This window comes from Gossypium raimondii, chromosome 1 (genome assembly GCF_025698545.1).
Source record: "Gossypium raimondii isolate GPD5lz chromosome 1, ASM2569854v1, whole genome shotgun sequence".
Taxonomy (NCBI): domain Eukaryota; kingdom Viridiplantae; phylum Streptophyta; class Magnoliopsida; order Malvales; family Malvaceae; genus Gossypium; species Gossypium raimondii.
In genome coordinates, this window is record NC_068565.1 from 5,873,679 (window position 1) to 5,889,038 (window position 15,360).

Below are 15,360 nucleotides of genomic sequence, written 5' to 3' on the forward strand. Positions count from 1 at the left end.
ATTAATAGTTAAAAATTTTAAATGTAATTGAGGAGTTAATTAATAGTCATAAAACAATTGTTAGCTATTTTCAAATATAATTTAATGTTACTTTTGAAATTAAATAAATAAGGTATACATTTAGGACATTGGGTGTAATTTTCCCATCAATTATCTAACTTCGTAGTTAGGAAAATGAAGAAAGGATTTTAGTTTTTATTAGTAGAAGAAAAGAGGAAGGGAAGGGTGGCGTGTAATGACAATGTGTGTATAATTTTTAATTTTGTACTGTTCTGACAAGAAGAGATATGAAACAGCTTTATCGATTCATTACATTTTTACATTATATAAATAATATTACTTTCTCAAAATCAATCTATCACCCTTTTCTTTTCTTGTCTCTTAAAAAGAAAAAAGAAAAGAAAAAGAAATTTTACTTTCTCCTTTCATTTTTTCTTACACTGACAGGACAGGGAATACCTGCACACTTTCTCACGCACGCACGCATACTCTAATCCCCCCATACATCACCCCCTCTCTCAATCCCTCTCATCATAATCCATACCCCCTCTCCCTATCTCTCTCCTTAGAAAGAAAAGAGAAAGATTTCGCAACAGGACACTGCAGAGAAACAACACAGATTTTCTCAGCTTCAAATTATCCCCCACCCCCTAATCTTCTAATATTATTAATATTTCCTGTTTCCTCTCTTTCCTCTGTCACTCGATTCATCAAATCCCTTTTTTCCCCCTCAACCCCCATTGTCACACCCCATATAACAACCCCTCCTCCCCTCCTTTTCTTCCCATTCCTCATCAGCTTCAAAACCCTTTGTTCCCTTTGTTCATTTCATGATGTTTTAGCTTTGGTGTTGAAGTTTAGGGTTCTTAGTTGTTTTTGGTTCCAGGTTTTTAAGGGTTTTGAAAATGGACAGTTACCATCATTTTGACAATGGTGATACACATTTGCCTCCTGGTTTTCGTTTCCATCCTACCGATGAAGAGCTTATTACTTACTACCTGTTGAAGAAAGTTCTTGATAGTAGCTTTACTGGTAGAGCTATAGCTGAAGTTGACCTTAACAAGTGTGAGCCTTGGGAACTTCCTGGTATGTAATCATTAACACTTTTCTGGACTACCTTTTCATTTTTTACACAAAATTCGTTAATGTAATCATACTGTTTATAACTCTCTTTTCTTTCTTTTATGCATTGGACATGGAATATGGCAGAGAAAGCAAAGATGGGAGAGAAAGAGTGGTATTTTTTTAGTTTAAGAGATAGGAAATACCCAACTGGGTTGAGAACTAACCGAGCTACTGAAGCTGGTTATTGGAAAGCTACTGGGAAAGATAGGGAGATTTACAGCTCAAAGACGAGTGCACTTGTTGGGATGAAGAAAACCCTTGTTTTTTATAGAGGTAGAGCTCCTAAAGGAGAAAAAAGCAACTGGGTCATGCATGAATATCGCCTCGAAGGAAAATTTGCTTACCATTATCTCTCCAGAAGCTCAAAGGTCTCCTCCCACTCTCTCTCACTTAATTGCTTCTTTATGCTGTGTTTTACTTTCTTGTTTCATGGTCGATCTTTGGTTCTTCTGGTAACTGTGTCCGTACTGTTTTTGCTTCATCTTTGCTTCCTGAGAGCTGAAATTTGCTCTCAAGCAATGGTGTATGCGTATAACACAGTACTTTACTACATTTATTATGTTACCGTATGCTGTTGTTTCATTTAAGGAGCTGGAAAAGGTATGTTGGGAAATCTAAATACCATTTGCACACTGCATTGCAGTCAAATATAAAAACCTTTGTCTTCATTGGGATTTAAATACCCACATTTTTTCTGCATCATTGTTCTATAAAAGCAATTAAATTTTTTTTCTTTGCACTCATTCCAATGAAATAACCAAATTCATATTTCTCGTTTTATTGCTGATGAAAAGCTAAGGGTTATTTTCTTTTTTTACAGTAAGTATATTTATAGCCTGTTTAAAGCAATGATTCTTACTTGTTCAGTGAACTGAAACTCAATAATCTGTGTTCAAAGCATTGTTCTGTTACTGTTGTTTTATGCATTTACTCTTTAAGCTTTTCAGCCTTGTTTTTCAGGTTTAACACTGAAAATGCAAAGATCTTACTGTAAATATAATCTCTTAAAAGGTGTTTTTTACCATTTGGACTTCTGGCAATTAACTGAATCTCACTTATCTTTGTTATGTTTCCAATGGTTTCACTGTTGCATTAACCCCAAATTACTTGCAGGAAAAGCAATGTTTTTTCTTTATTTGGCTAAAAATATGCAAGTTTTTATCATTGCAGGATGAATGGGTTATATCCAGGGTTTTTCAGAAGAGTGGCTCCGGCAATGGTGCAAGCAGCAGCAATGGCGGCGGAGCAAGGAAGACTGGCCGTATGAGTGCCTCCATTGCTCTTTATCAAGAACCTAGCTCTCCTTCCACCATCTCCCTTCCACCTCTCCTTGATCCCACCACCACTGCCGTTTCCCTCACCGACCGTGACAGCTGCTCCTACGACAGCCATACACAATCTGAGCACGTGTCCTGTTTCTCCACCATTGCTGCTGCAGCTGCCTCCGCTGCTGCCACTTCCACAACCACCCCACATCTCTTCCACCCGGGTTTCGACCTAGCAATGCCACCACAATCACCCCAAATGATGAACAACGGTTTTGATTCAATCTCAAGGTATTCGCGAAATCCCGGTGTTTCAGTATTCCCTAGCTTGAGGTCTCTACAGGAGAATTTGCAGTTCCCTTTCTTTTTCTCTCAGCCGACAATGGCAGCAGCACCGCCACTTCACGGTGGTTCACCATTGAACTTCGGCGCTGTATCCGAGGAAGGTAACAACGGTTCCGGTGCTGGTGCTAAGATATCCATTGGTCCATCTGAGTTCGATTGCATGTGGACTTACTGATCAAACTACAACTCGAGGAATATTTTTCAGCCATTAATGTGTGTGTGTGTGTGTCTTTTGGAAAAGAACTTTTTCTTCAAATTATCCAACTATGTTGTCATTAGGATTAGGCGTAGAATAGGACGGGTGATTAGTGATTAACGTCAGCTAAGATTTCCCTTTCATGTCTGTAAGATTACCATTAATTAATCTTAGTTTTGCTGGTTAAAATGATGGTGACTTATGCATGGTTGATAAGTATGTTTCAACTATGAGATCACAACAGTCAATTTACCCCTTCCTCTTTTTTCCCCTTTCCCCGTCCAAATCTAATTTTCTTTTCCCGGAAAAGATTCATCTCTGGTTTCTTTTTGGGTTCTAAGAAAATGACTTGCTATTTCATCAAACACAAAGAATCCCATAAATAACCTTTTAAAAGGTTTTCCATTTTTTTTTTTACTTCTCACATTAAATGTTTCAAAAGCAAAGGACTTTTATCTAACTAATGCTCATAAATGGGCCGTTGAATTAAGTTTGTGGGGTACTTGAAAGTAGAGCAAGGAAAAAAATTTGAAAATGGATCCTTTTATGAGAAGTAAAAAAAATGGTGAAATAAATTTAAAATTTTATATAAAAATAATTTCTTTATGATTCCTAATTAAAAAAGAGTCCATATTGATTCATATTCCTTATAAAATAGGATTAAAAAGAAGAGAGTAAAATTTGATTCCTGCTCTCTCCAAATTGTCAAAATTGAGCTTGTTTGATCACATGGGAGCTAAGATTGTGAGGTGTGAGTTTAGGGTAGTGGAGACTCAGAAAGGACCATTGCCCTATTTGTGGAAGGGACATATTTATTGCACTTCTGTTAACATTGTACCCTTTCATGTCAACATATGATATTGGAAGGGGAAAGTAAAGGTACATAAAATAATGGTGTCCCAACTTCTTCTTTTTCTCATTTTGCACCATTATTTATTTTATTCACTTCTTAGTCATATTAGTGCATTCACAATGTAAGATTCTACATGAATATTTCTTTTTGTGTGTGTGTGTGTGTTATTTTTCCATTATTAAAGGCAAAATATTTTATTATGGTAGTTAATAAAATAAATTTAATTTGTGGTTTGTTTCTTTGTTGTGAAAATTCTAGTATTGATTAATAATACAAGATAATTAAGAATATTTAATTTAGTCTTTTCTTTTTCATATTAATAAACCCTTGTATTAGTCAAATAATCTACTTTTGCTTTGCCCTAAATTTGGCATTGCTCATTTAGAAGAAAGTGTTAGGATAGAAGTAAATATCCTTTAAAATAACTAATTTAATTTACAAAGCATTCTATACCCTTATTTGTGACCCTCCTCCAATAATTTATTGCCATGTGTATTAGTAAATTGGAATAGATTAACATTAAGTAAGTTTGTTGAAATCTGCAACCCTCCAAGGCATAAACTAAAATTTGCAGGGATGAGATGTGAGATTGCATCTTAAAGCAAACCATTGTTTTTAATAATATAGATTACATTTTTTAATTCAAATTAAATATTAACCCTTTTAAAAATACGAGCAGCAAAATAGAGTTTACCATTAATAGTTTAAAATTTTATAGGTCCACACGCTCTCCCACTGTATATTTGCCTTCCTACACCTCATCAGCAAAGGCTCATTTTCGATGTCAACTTCATTTTTCGTCTGTATATCACAGATAATATATATCCATCAGTCAATAATAATCGCAATTTGTTTATATTAAATTTAATATCCTTCAGCATATCAAAGGACATATAAAAATATATATGATAAATAAATAAAAAAGTGTTTTAATTGATGCATGGTTACAGATTAATTTAAATTATAAATTCTCATTTATTATTAAATTGCATGACACAACCTATCCTCCAAGAGTTGTGATACATGCATGCAATTTCCTACATCTATGCATGTATTCTGGTAGATTAACAAAAAAATAAAATAAATTACAAATAAAACTATGCTATTAGAAAGTATTTGCACCAAGGACTGCTTAAGAGCATATTAATAATTAAAAGATATTTCTGAAAGAGTTATTGAATTGGCAAATCTTCTCTCAACTTTTCGATTTTGTAGTTCTCTCCAACTTTTATCGTCAAATAAGTAATAAAGAGAGAAAAAGAAAATTGCATTACATATATTCTGAAGCTACATGTAATCCTAAGCAGAAGTGACAAAAAATTGCAAGATGTGAGCTTTGATTGTCTGAAAAAACTCTTCAACATGATTTTCAGAGATATGAATGCATAATAGAAATGGTACAAATTCATGCAGAAACAACAACATTAAAGCAAGCTTGTGTTTTGACAGGTGGGAAAAAACAAAGCATGAAGGGAAAATCTTTGGTTATGATTGAGAGACTGAGCAGCATCTTTGGTTATATTAAGGTTGGAATTGAGCACGTGAATGGTGGAATGATTGGTATTGCAATCAAAACACTAACGCTTTAGGTAAATTTTGGGAAGCCAGTTGTTTGAAAAGAGGCCCCCCACCATCACTGACTTAATCTGCATCACAACAGCAAAGCACGCCCTCGTTCCAATTTTGTGCTAAAACTTTGGGGATGATTGATATTCAGTAGGCTTTTTATACGCCCACTTCTGCTTGCTCTGACCCTCCCTTTCTTTCTTGTTTTTGTTTTGGGGTTTAGGGTTAGAAAACAAAACAAGCAAACGCATGTCAAAGCCATTAAAAGCTGGGATTTGGATGTTTATGTAAGATGGGAAGCAACATGCAAATTTATTAATAACTTCTTTCGAATATTAAAAATAAAAAATAAAACAAATTTATTTGTGTTAGACTTAGAAAATATTAAGAGGGAATGAATTGTTTTTACAAAATATTCTAAATTATTAAGTGTCCATTTGTAGTTTGTCTCAAAGGTCTTGGCTTTATTTTAAAATTTGATGCTTTTACATATTTAATTAACTGTAACTTTATTTTGCATGATTGGCAGTGTCTTTTCGTATCAGTGTTCTTCAATATGCAGCAGTATTTCCTTTCGCAGTGAGTGTTTCTTCTCCACAATTAATATTTAAGCTTTTGGACCAAATAAAGTTTACTCTTGTAGGTGAAACCAGCTAGTTCTAAGGCAACCTAGAAAATAATATGGTTAGCTTAATGGGAATATTGAGATTTTGGTAATTTTGAGTTTACTCTTGATTTATGAATATACTTGTATTTAAAACTTCTCTAACAAAGTATCATTCAAGCCTTGGTTAATTATTATCAGAATAATCTAATGTAGGGCTAAAATAGATGTAAATAAATATTGGTGGTTTAAATAAATGTTTGAGGGTTATAACCCTCAGACAACTTTTTAATACTTCAGCCAGGCCTTATCTAAGAATTGGGGTTGTGGTTTGACCTTTGAGGAGCACAAGGATGTAAGAGGGAGACACCCATCTATTCAGGTTAATCATGTTTGCTTACTGCCAAGAAAATGATTGTGTCTTGTAATATCAGTACAATGCTTTTGTACCACAAAACCATTACTTCTTTTCCTGAGAATATCATCAATACTGTTCCAAGCCTTATGTTTAAATTGTTTTTAACATAGCCAAGCTCCAAATTTGATGAACCCCTAGAGACCAAATAACCCACCCCATCAGTATTATGTGTTAGAGGAAGAAAGAAAATTAAGAAAATCTTGAACAAGATTGGAGGTGTAAATTAGTTTTCTTTTAAGGATTTAAATAGCAAATAAAATTATTTGGTTTGGTTGAAATAGAGAATAAGACAGAAATAGTCAGTGGAGTTTCACACAGAGAATAATTTTATTCAATAATTCATCTTATAACCATTGGCTTAAGTTTAACATATCCTCTCACAATGGATAGTTGTAGCCATCAAAGTCGAACACAAATTGTCACAATCACTCTCCGTAAAACGTTACAATACAATCACAATGACTAAGTAGAAGGTATTTGAATACACAATAACCAGCTCTCAAAATCTTAATAAAAACACCAATAAAAAACACACTTTATTATGCGATATAACAACCGATTTGAAATAGGATAGGACAACAACCTTTAACAAGTTCAATCCTACTTAAAGTACACGCGATCAACTACTTAGTAGATAAGTTTCCCACTTGAAAATGATCTCAATCCGATAAGCTTCTTATCCTTTAAGAAAGCAATATAGAATTATAGTCAAAGTTGAAATCTTTTAATTCCTTCAACCATGCCACCACATAAAAAAAGAATTAAAACTCTTTTAAATCTAGTTTCATTGTTCATAAAAATATGTTCGACACATCCTCCATTCACTGCTTAATATAAATAACCAATATTATCTTTATATAAGTCAAAATTGTCAACAAAACCATATATACTTTGGCTACTCTGAACTCATTGTTTTAATTGTTGTTCTAACAGGACATGAAACAATAGAAACAACAGTCAAAATTTCTAACAATCTCCCTCTTTTAACATTTGATAAAACCATGAAGCAAATGATTAATACACAGATAAGGGAACTAAATTATAAGTCCCTCTAAGAAAGTGCATTACCAAGTATCATGCTTAGGAACTCCCTATACCTTGAGTCATCAAATCATGGCCTGCTTAAGAAGGGGCTAAGCACCACCACCAATCAATTTAGTAATCAGCAACATCAAACAGCTCACAAAGTATAAATGCTGTCAATCTTTTCCCCTTTATGGCATTTGTGTCAAATAGGCTCCTCCTCACCATATGATATTCTTTAAATCATTTCAGCAAAGTGCATAAACATCCAACAAAGTAATAAGGTTTAAGAACAAAACCAAGCAAAATAAATTCACCACAACTTCCAACCAGCAAGAACATCAATCAACAGCTGTATTAACATAAACATTGGTTGTTGCCATCTTCTCCCCATATCAATTATGGTTTGTTCCAATCTCTATTATAACAGAGTCATGTTTGCTTCAGTTTGATCTTCCAAACAGTCATTGTTGTCATCGATCTCATCCTTGTCTCAAATAACTCTAGCCAAATAGATGACAAAAATCTAATTGAACACCGCTACTCTCCTCAAAATAATAGATATATCGTTTTATCAAGATTTATCTCTCCAAAAATATAGCCTTAATTTCTCAAATCAAGGATAATTTAAATCAACCATAGCTGAACCAATGTATAAGCAAAAATCTTAAAATGAAGCCAAAGACCAATAGCATAATTACTTACTCCATTGTTATGCTCCTCATTACTTCATTCTCCTATTGTATGTTTGCATCAAGTTTTATTCAAGGGGATGATGTGCTATATATTCAACAATTAGGGTTCTTCGTGGAATAAAAATAATTTTTTTCATGAAATTTAAATGGAGTATGTTTCATATTCGATATCTCTTCAATATAATTTTCATGAGTTGCAGCCTTATGTTTCACTTAAGCATCAGTGACTTGTTGGTCTTTATAGCTAAAACATAATTGATCTTTTCTCATTCAAATCACCCTTTTTCGTGATCTCCTTGTTCCATTCACTATTGTAACAATTTTTACAATAGTCTTGAATTTCTTCCAATCACACATCATTCTATAACAATAAGGACTAATGTGTCCAGCTATCCCACAATAATGACATACAAATTTTCCTTTCTCCTTATTATATGTGTTGCTATCTAGGTACTATTTGATCAATTGTTACAACATTAGATTGAGCGTTCATTGTCTTTCTCCATCTTTGATCATTCATCAACTTGTAACAATGAGATATAGTATGTTCGGCAATATAGGTTTCTTACCAAGTTCGCGACAACTAGGTTTGAATCTTCTAGCGATTGAGATACCATCACTTTGGTTTTCATATTTTTTGAGAACGTCTTTTTGCATCATTGAACTCTTGCTCATTTTTTTAAGGTTGCATCAATTTTAGCAATCATCTCATCCTTTTCTTTGATAATTCTGTTAAGCATTGTATTAGTTTTATTAAGATCAATAATCACATTATCTTTTCCCTTGATGGTCTCCACAAGATTTAAATGTTCACTTTTGATTCTAACATTTTCATCCTCCAAGGCTTGATTTAATTGACACAATTGATTTCAAATATCCATCATTGACGGGTAAGCTTTCTCTAAACTATTGAAAGGAACATCATTATCCCTACTTCAATCTTGCACTTCAATTACCAAAGATGGACATGAGATGGAGTGACATTTCTTTTTGGATTGCATTACTGCAAACCATAGTTAGGATCCCTTTTAAAGTATGTTTGAAGCCAAGCTTTCATACCAATTGAGATTACTTGGTTTGCAACTATTCCAAACAATTTTGTTCTATCTTTTGTTAGATTAGAGAATATGACTCAAATCTGATGAGTAGAGTAATAAAAAATTGAAACAAATAAAGAACATGCAAACGAACTTTGTTAATGCAGTTTGGATTCACTAATCCTATGTATATGTAACATTGCTCAGAGAATGATTTTATTCACTAATTCATTTGGTACAACTATTGACTTAATCCCAATCTACCTTCTCACGATGGATAATTGCAGGTCCAAAGTCGAACCCAAATTGTCACAATCACTCTCCACAAAACCTCACAATACAATCAAGATTAACTCTTCAATGAATGACAAAGTAAAAGGTATTTGAATACACAATAACCAACTTTCAAAATTTCATGGAAAAACACCAATAAAAAGCACACTCTGTTGTGCCATATAGCAACCTACTTTATAGATTATGTGTAATTTTTATCCTAATTGAAATACGATAGGATAACAACCTTCAACAAGTCAGTCTTACTTAAAGTAAACTTGATCAACTACTTAGAAAATATATTTCTCACTTAAAGTCAATATCAATCTGATCAACTCCTTATCCTTATGTATAATTTTTATCCTAATTAAAAAATGCATAATTTGAAAAAATAAAAGAAAGAAAAAAACTTAGTAAGAAATAATAAATAATTTGGTAGATTAATGGTATTAATAGCTAAAAGACAGTGCCTGTTTAAGTGGCCAAGAGGAGAAGGCTTGTGTTTTGGCATAGCATACCTACTATTATGATCCATTAATCTCAGATATCCCGTCTTTATACTCACCTGCCAGCTTTGGATACAAAAGAGGAATTAATGGCTAAACATCATTAATGGTATTATCAGCTAAATTAAGTCATTATCAGCTTAGTCAAAAGAGGAATTTCCAAATTTGAGTTCTTGGATATCATTTTCTTGTTGAAATGGATATGTCTTCTTTCCTCAAAATGCTGAAATTCAAACAAAAAGAAGTACTCCCCCCAACTTCTCGTATCGGCAGAATGGTTTTCCAAGTTTTCCTTCAGTGTCATTGTACTTTGCTTTTGAAAAAGGGTGTGATGTAAGAAACAACTGCCTTGTCTCAACAAATTAAATGGTCGTCTCATTTCGTCAAAGACGATTGCTTGCCTGCCTTGTCTCACCACGTAATTGGTGAGTCAACACCACTACCTTGCCAAGTCGTAGCCCAGCATCTATGGTCCAACCATCAGCCTAGTCCATCAACGTGTCTATATCACAATCATACACCCACACTACTTCTAGCCCTTAGATCTCATTGGTCTCACGAAACCCGACATCAGCATTCAAGCGAAGGCTTCAAGAAGGCTTAATTTACGATTTGAGAGTTGAAATGTACTCAAATTTTTTTATTTTGGTATATAACTTTTTTTTCTCTAATTTAATATTTAAAATATGCTCCATCATATTTTTCGGGCAAATGACTAAAAAAAGCCATTTTTTTTCAAAAATTATCGAAATGGGCCAATTATTTAATTATTTACCGAAATGGTCCATTTTCCGCGAAATTGCGTCCACGTCAACGCGATGTCAGAGTACGCGCCAGGAAATCGCGTCCACGTCAGCGCGATTTGCTTACGTGGACACAAATCGCGCCCTCTAGGATGCGATTTGCTGACGTGAATAAACAGTTTCTCATTTTTAGCTTGGAAAACTTTGAAAGGCCATAACTTTTCGTTCGGTTGTCCGATTGAAACGAATTTTTTTTGATTTCGAATAACTTTTCGAGATCTACGCGCTGACAAACAGCCGAAGGTGGTTTGCCGCACTTTTCATCAAAAAAGATCCCTTTTTACCCCTAAATTTTAATTTTTTCGGTTTAAACTTAAATTTTGAAACATTCAAATCATTATTTTCCTTATTTATTTGAAGTAAACACCGGATTTTTTTTACAGAATTGTTGTATTATTTCTTCTGATTTGACACGTCTATGGAATAGGTCCGATAAATCGTTAGAGCGTAAGTAATATAATTAAGATAATAATAGTATTTTTATAATATATTAATTAATTAGTTTAGTTTAGTTGGTTAAGATGCTTGCTCTTTTCCCTTAGTACCTTGGTTTGAATCTTGTTAGTAACAATTTTGAATCTTTTTTGAATCAATAGCAACAAGTACAAAAAAGATTCAAATGGCATATCACATTCCTCAACAGTCAACTCTTTTAGCATAGAAAATGAATTCTTATGAAATTTGCTGTGCCATATCCTCTTTGCGTTCCTCAAATGGCAGATTGTGATTTTCTCCAAGTTAGGAAAAACAACCTGCATAATGATAGAAAGTGCTAATTACAATTAGAAATAACTTATATAAAATGTTAGCTCATCGATGCTTAGGCAAAGGCATCGGTAACTCATATAATTAAGACAGTTAGAATCATTGGTCGTTTGAGAAGAACTTAAATGAATTTAATATAAAATTATATTCAGTTGACTTTTCTGTACGTAACTATTAGCATATACACACACTACAAATAATGATTTGAATGTTTCAAAATTTAATTTTAAACCAAAAAAATCAAAATTTAGGGACAAAAAGGGATCTTTTTCGACGAAAAGTGCGGTAAACTGCCTTCGGTAGTTTGTCAAGCGTAGATCTCGAAAAGTTATTCGTAATAAAAAAAACGTCTCAATTGGACAACCGAGCGAAAAGTTATGGCCTTTCAAAGTTTTTCAAGCTAAAAATGAGAAACTGTTCATCCACGTCAGCAAATCGCGTCCTAGAGGGCGCGATTTGTGTCCACGTAAGCAAATCGCGCTGACGTGGACGCAATTTCCTGGCGTGTACCCTGACATCATGCTGACGTGGATGCGATTTTGCAGAAAATGGACCATTCCGGTAAATAATTAAATAATTGGCCCATTTCGGTAATTTTTGAAAAAAAAAGGGCTTTTTTGGTCATTTGCCCATATTTTCAGTTAATTTTTTAACATACTTTAAAAAATATTGGTGGTCAACCACATGGCATCACGTGTCGTTTTTTCTTTAGAAAAATAAGTATTTTCCTTTACCAAATGAATATTAACATTAATAAATATATAAATTTTAGAAAGAAAAAAGTTATATATAACCTAGAAAAACGTATAAATTATAAATATATGTATGAAAATAAAATTACAATAAATACAATAAATGAAAAAATAGTTGAAATTAATAATACTATTATAAAATTATAAAAATCATATATAAACTCTTCATATATATACATGAAATAATTAAACATATAAAAATTATAAAATTATAAAAAATCTAAAATCTGAAACTTTCCTTTCTCCTTATTGATTCTAAATGCATTATCGGATAAAGCTAAAATTATTTTATTAATCAGTCAACCATTTATATTTTCATAAAAATATTATTTTTTGTTAAAATATATTATTATTAATATTTTTTTAAGTAATTGTGTGATTACTTGTCTTTTACTGTCATTAGTTGTTGATTAATCATTTTAGGTAAAGGCGAATTTAGGGGCTAACAGGGGCCCTGCCTCCCTAATTTTTGTGAAATTTCCTTTAAGCTCCTTTAGGTTTTAAACTTTTTTTATTTTGATATAATAATTAGTGTTAAAAAAATTATGTTTACCCTAAAATTTTTAAAGGTTTTTAATTTGATTTCTTTTATAGAATTTATAATTTTTATGATAAATTTAGTAACATTTTAGTTCAATTTGTTAAACTAATATAAAATAGTATCTAAATATTAATTAGGTAAAAGTAAAGTCTAATAATTGCAATATCTAAGTATAACCGGTATCTAAATATTAATTAGGTAAAAGATAAGCTTATAAATTATAATATCTAATTCAAATTGAGCATTTAACTTATTTTGTTTTTCTTAGATTTAAGAATATCCAATTTAAAAATATTTTTTTAGAAGTAGTTATAAAATATCCCGACCCCTCTATCAACAATTTTAGCTTCACTCCTAATTTTAGGCAGATGCAATATCGAAATATGATTGTTTTGAGCTGACATTTATTTATTATTTACTCGTTAGCAAGTATAATCTATCTTGAAATGGAATAATCATTTTGGAAGCAATAATTTTATTTTGTGGTTGATCCCATTATTTATGGATTTATTTTAATGTTTTGTTAATCATCTCTTCTATCATACCTTAAAAAAAACATCACTTGTGTCATAATTCATTTTTTTTTATGTTATGTTGGGATAAAAAAAAAATCAGTCTAATTTTAACAATAAACCTGGGATGATCGTAAATCAAACCACATAAGCACGAGGTCATTGATAATGCCATCTATAAAAATAAAATTCTTTTTTTTTTCCTTTTGTTTGTTATTCTCCTTTTTCTCTCTTCCCCTCTAACTATTGTCGCTGTTGTGTCCAACCCCTACCATCGCTCCCTTCCCTCACTCCTCACTGTTGATCTCACCACAATACCACTCTTGACAATAATGCTTAGAAGAAGACAACTACAGTGTGAAAACCCAATCATTTTTCCATCAAAATTCAAGACTTTAAACATCTCCCTTGAAATATTTATCCCACCATTCTCCCTTCAAAGTCGAAGTAACTTTTATTTTCACCATTCAATTCATCTTCAACAGCTACAATTACTCTTAAGTATAGGGTCCGTTTGTTTGGTGTAAAATATTTTCCTGAAAACATTTTTCGAAATTTTCAGTGTTTGTTTTGTGTAAAATGAATTCCCATAGTAAAACATTTTACAAACACGGGTAAAATCCAAAGCAAAATTTTGGAAATTGTCTTACCGATTTCTAATCCGTAAAATATTTTCCCTTTCTCCTTTCTCTTCTAAGCAATCTCCTTTCTCTTCTAAGCAAATTTTCTTCCACATCATCTGTCTCCTCATTTCCGTTCGTCACCTCACCTCACCATCTCCGTCCGTCATCTCCGTCGACCGTCGGCCTTACTTGTATTTTAAAGAAACCCTAAAAAATTAGTAGCCACAGTCAAGAAAAGAAGACCCAGTAGCAGTGGTTCTCTCTTTGTCATCAACAGGTATTTTTCTGTTTAATTCTTTTAAAAATCCAAATTGTTTGTTGAAGCTTCCATTGTTGAAGATTCCATAAAACATTTTTTCTGTTTAATTTTCACTGATTTGATTGGTGGATCGGGTTTGGTTCCAGAAAACAAATTCTTAGCCTAGTAACAACCCATGATCGATGACAGTTATTGTCGCTGCATCTAGAGAAACCAAAAGGAGGATCAGAGAGCTAGGTAAATTTGTTTACTCAAAGTTTGAAATTTGTGGCATCTTTGGCTTTTTTAAAACTGAGAAAAAGCTAAGTGTATCTTTGTCCGTATGTTATTAGGAATAATTTGAACTGTTAATTCCACTAAGTTCAGGTTAGGAGTGAGAGATATAAGTGAGAGATATATGAATAATGGGAAGTTAATTCAGGTTGTAGGGCGTAGAAAATTTGAAGGTTGAAATAGTTTTAGTACTTTTGGGATGATAGAGAACTGCAAATTTGGTATAAATTCTTGTTGTAACCGTGACACACTTTTGTTTTGACTTATCTATTCATGGAAACTGTTAATTTTTTGTTGGTAAGCGGTTCTGGTTCAACACTTTTTTAGTTTACCGTTAAATGATATATATATATTTGGAGAGTTGTTCATATTGTCGTAGTGGATTTGAGATTTATAATTGGCCTTTTGGAGTAAGGCTTCCTATTTTATTTTGGACTAAATTTGTAATTTTATATGATGAGCCTAGGATGGGAATGAAGTTTTCTTTAGAATCAAAAGAAGCACTCAACTGAAGAAGCTAATGAATGCATATTGTGATCGACAATCTGTGGATTTCAACTCGATTTCCTTCTTGTTTGATGGCCGCCGCCTGCGAGGCGAGCAAACTCTTAATGAGGTATCATTCCATTTTCTCTGTTAGATGAGTGACCACTCGTGCTAATGTGCACATTGCAGAGGGGAAATGTGTTCTAATGCATATTTTCTCTTTTGTTTCAGCTGGAAATGGAGGATGGTGATGAGATCAATGTTATGCTTCACCAAACTGGTGGCACAAGCGCTTGATGTTGTCAACTGTGTGAAGGCAAGTTCTAGCTTATTGCTTTTAGCAGTTGAAAGTAGACTTACTGTCTGATTGTGTAGATGTTATTATATACAGACTTATTGCTATGGAATCTTTATTTACCTATTTGGTTCTGAAATATCTA

The 15,360-nt window shown here is 32.7% G+C and overlaps 1 protein-coding gene across 1 annotated transcript; it reads left to right on the forward strand.

Annotated features, from left to right (window-relative positions):
* Window positions 1-555: 555 nt before the first annotated feature.
* Window positions 556-3,219, forward strand: LOC105778828 (protein CUP-SHAPED COTYLEDON 2). Its single transcript, XM_012602591.2, has 3 exons — window positions 556-1,086; window positions 1,210-1,493; window positions 2,296-3,219. Exons 1-3 carry the CDS (start codon window positions 906-908, stop codon window positions 2,908-2,910), a joined length of 1,080 nt encoding a protein of 359 aa, XP_012458045.1. The 5' UTR covers window positions 556-905; the 3' UTR covers window positions 2,911-3,219.
* Window positions 3,220-15,360: the final 12,141 nt, after the last annotated feature.

Bases quoted from the DNA above. Each gene is read 5' to 3' on its own strand.
- LOC105778828 (XM_012602591.2), top strand. From the start codon at position 906: ATGGACAGTTACCATCATTTTGACAATGGTGATACACATTTGCCTCCT. The intron at 1,087-1,209 runs GTATGTAATCAT...GGAATATGGCAG, and splicing joins TGAGCCTTGGGAACTTCCTG to AGAAAGCAAAGATGGGAGAG. The intron at 1,494-2,295 runs GTCTCCTCCCAC...TTATCATTGCAG, and splicing joins ATCTCTCCAGAAGCTCAAAG to GATGAATGGGTTATATCCAG.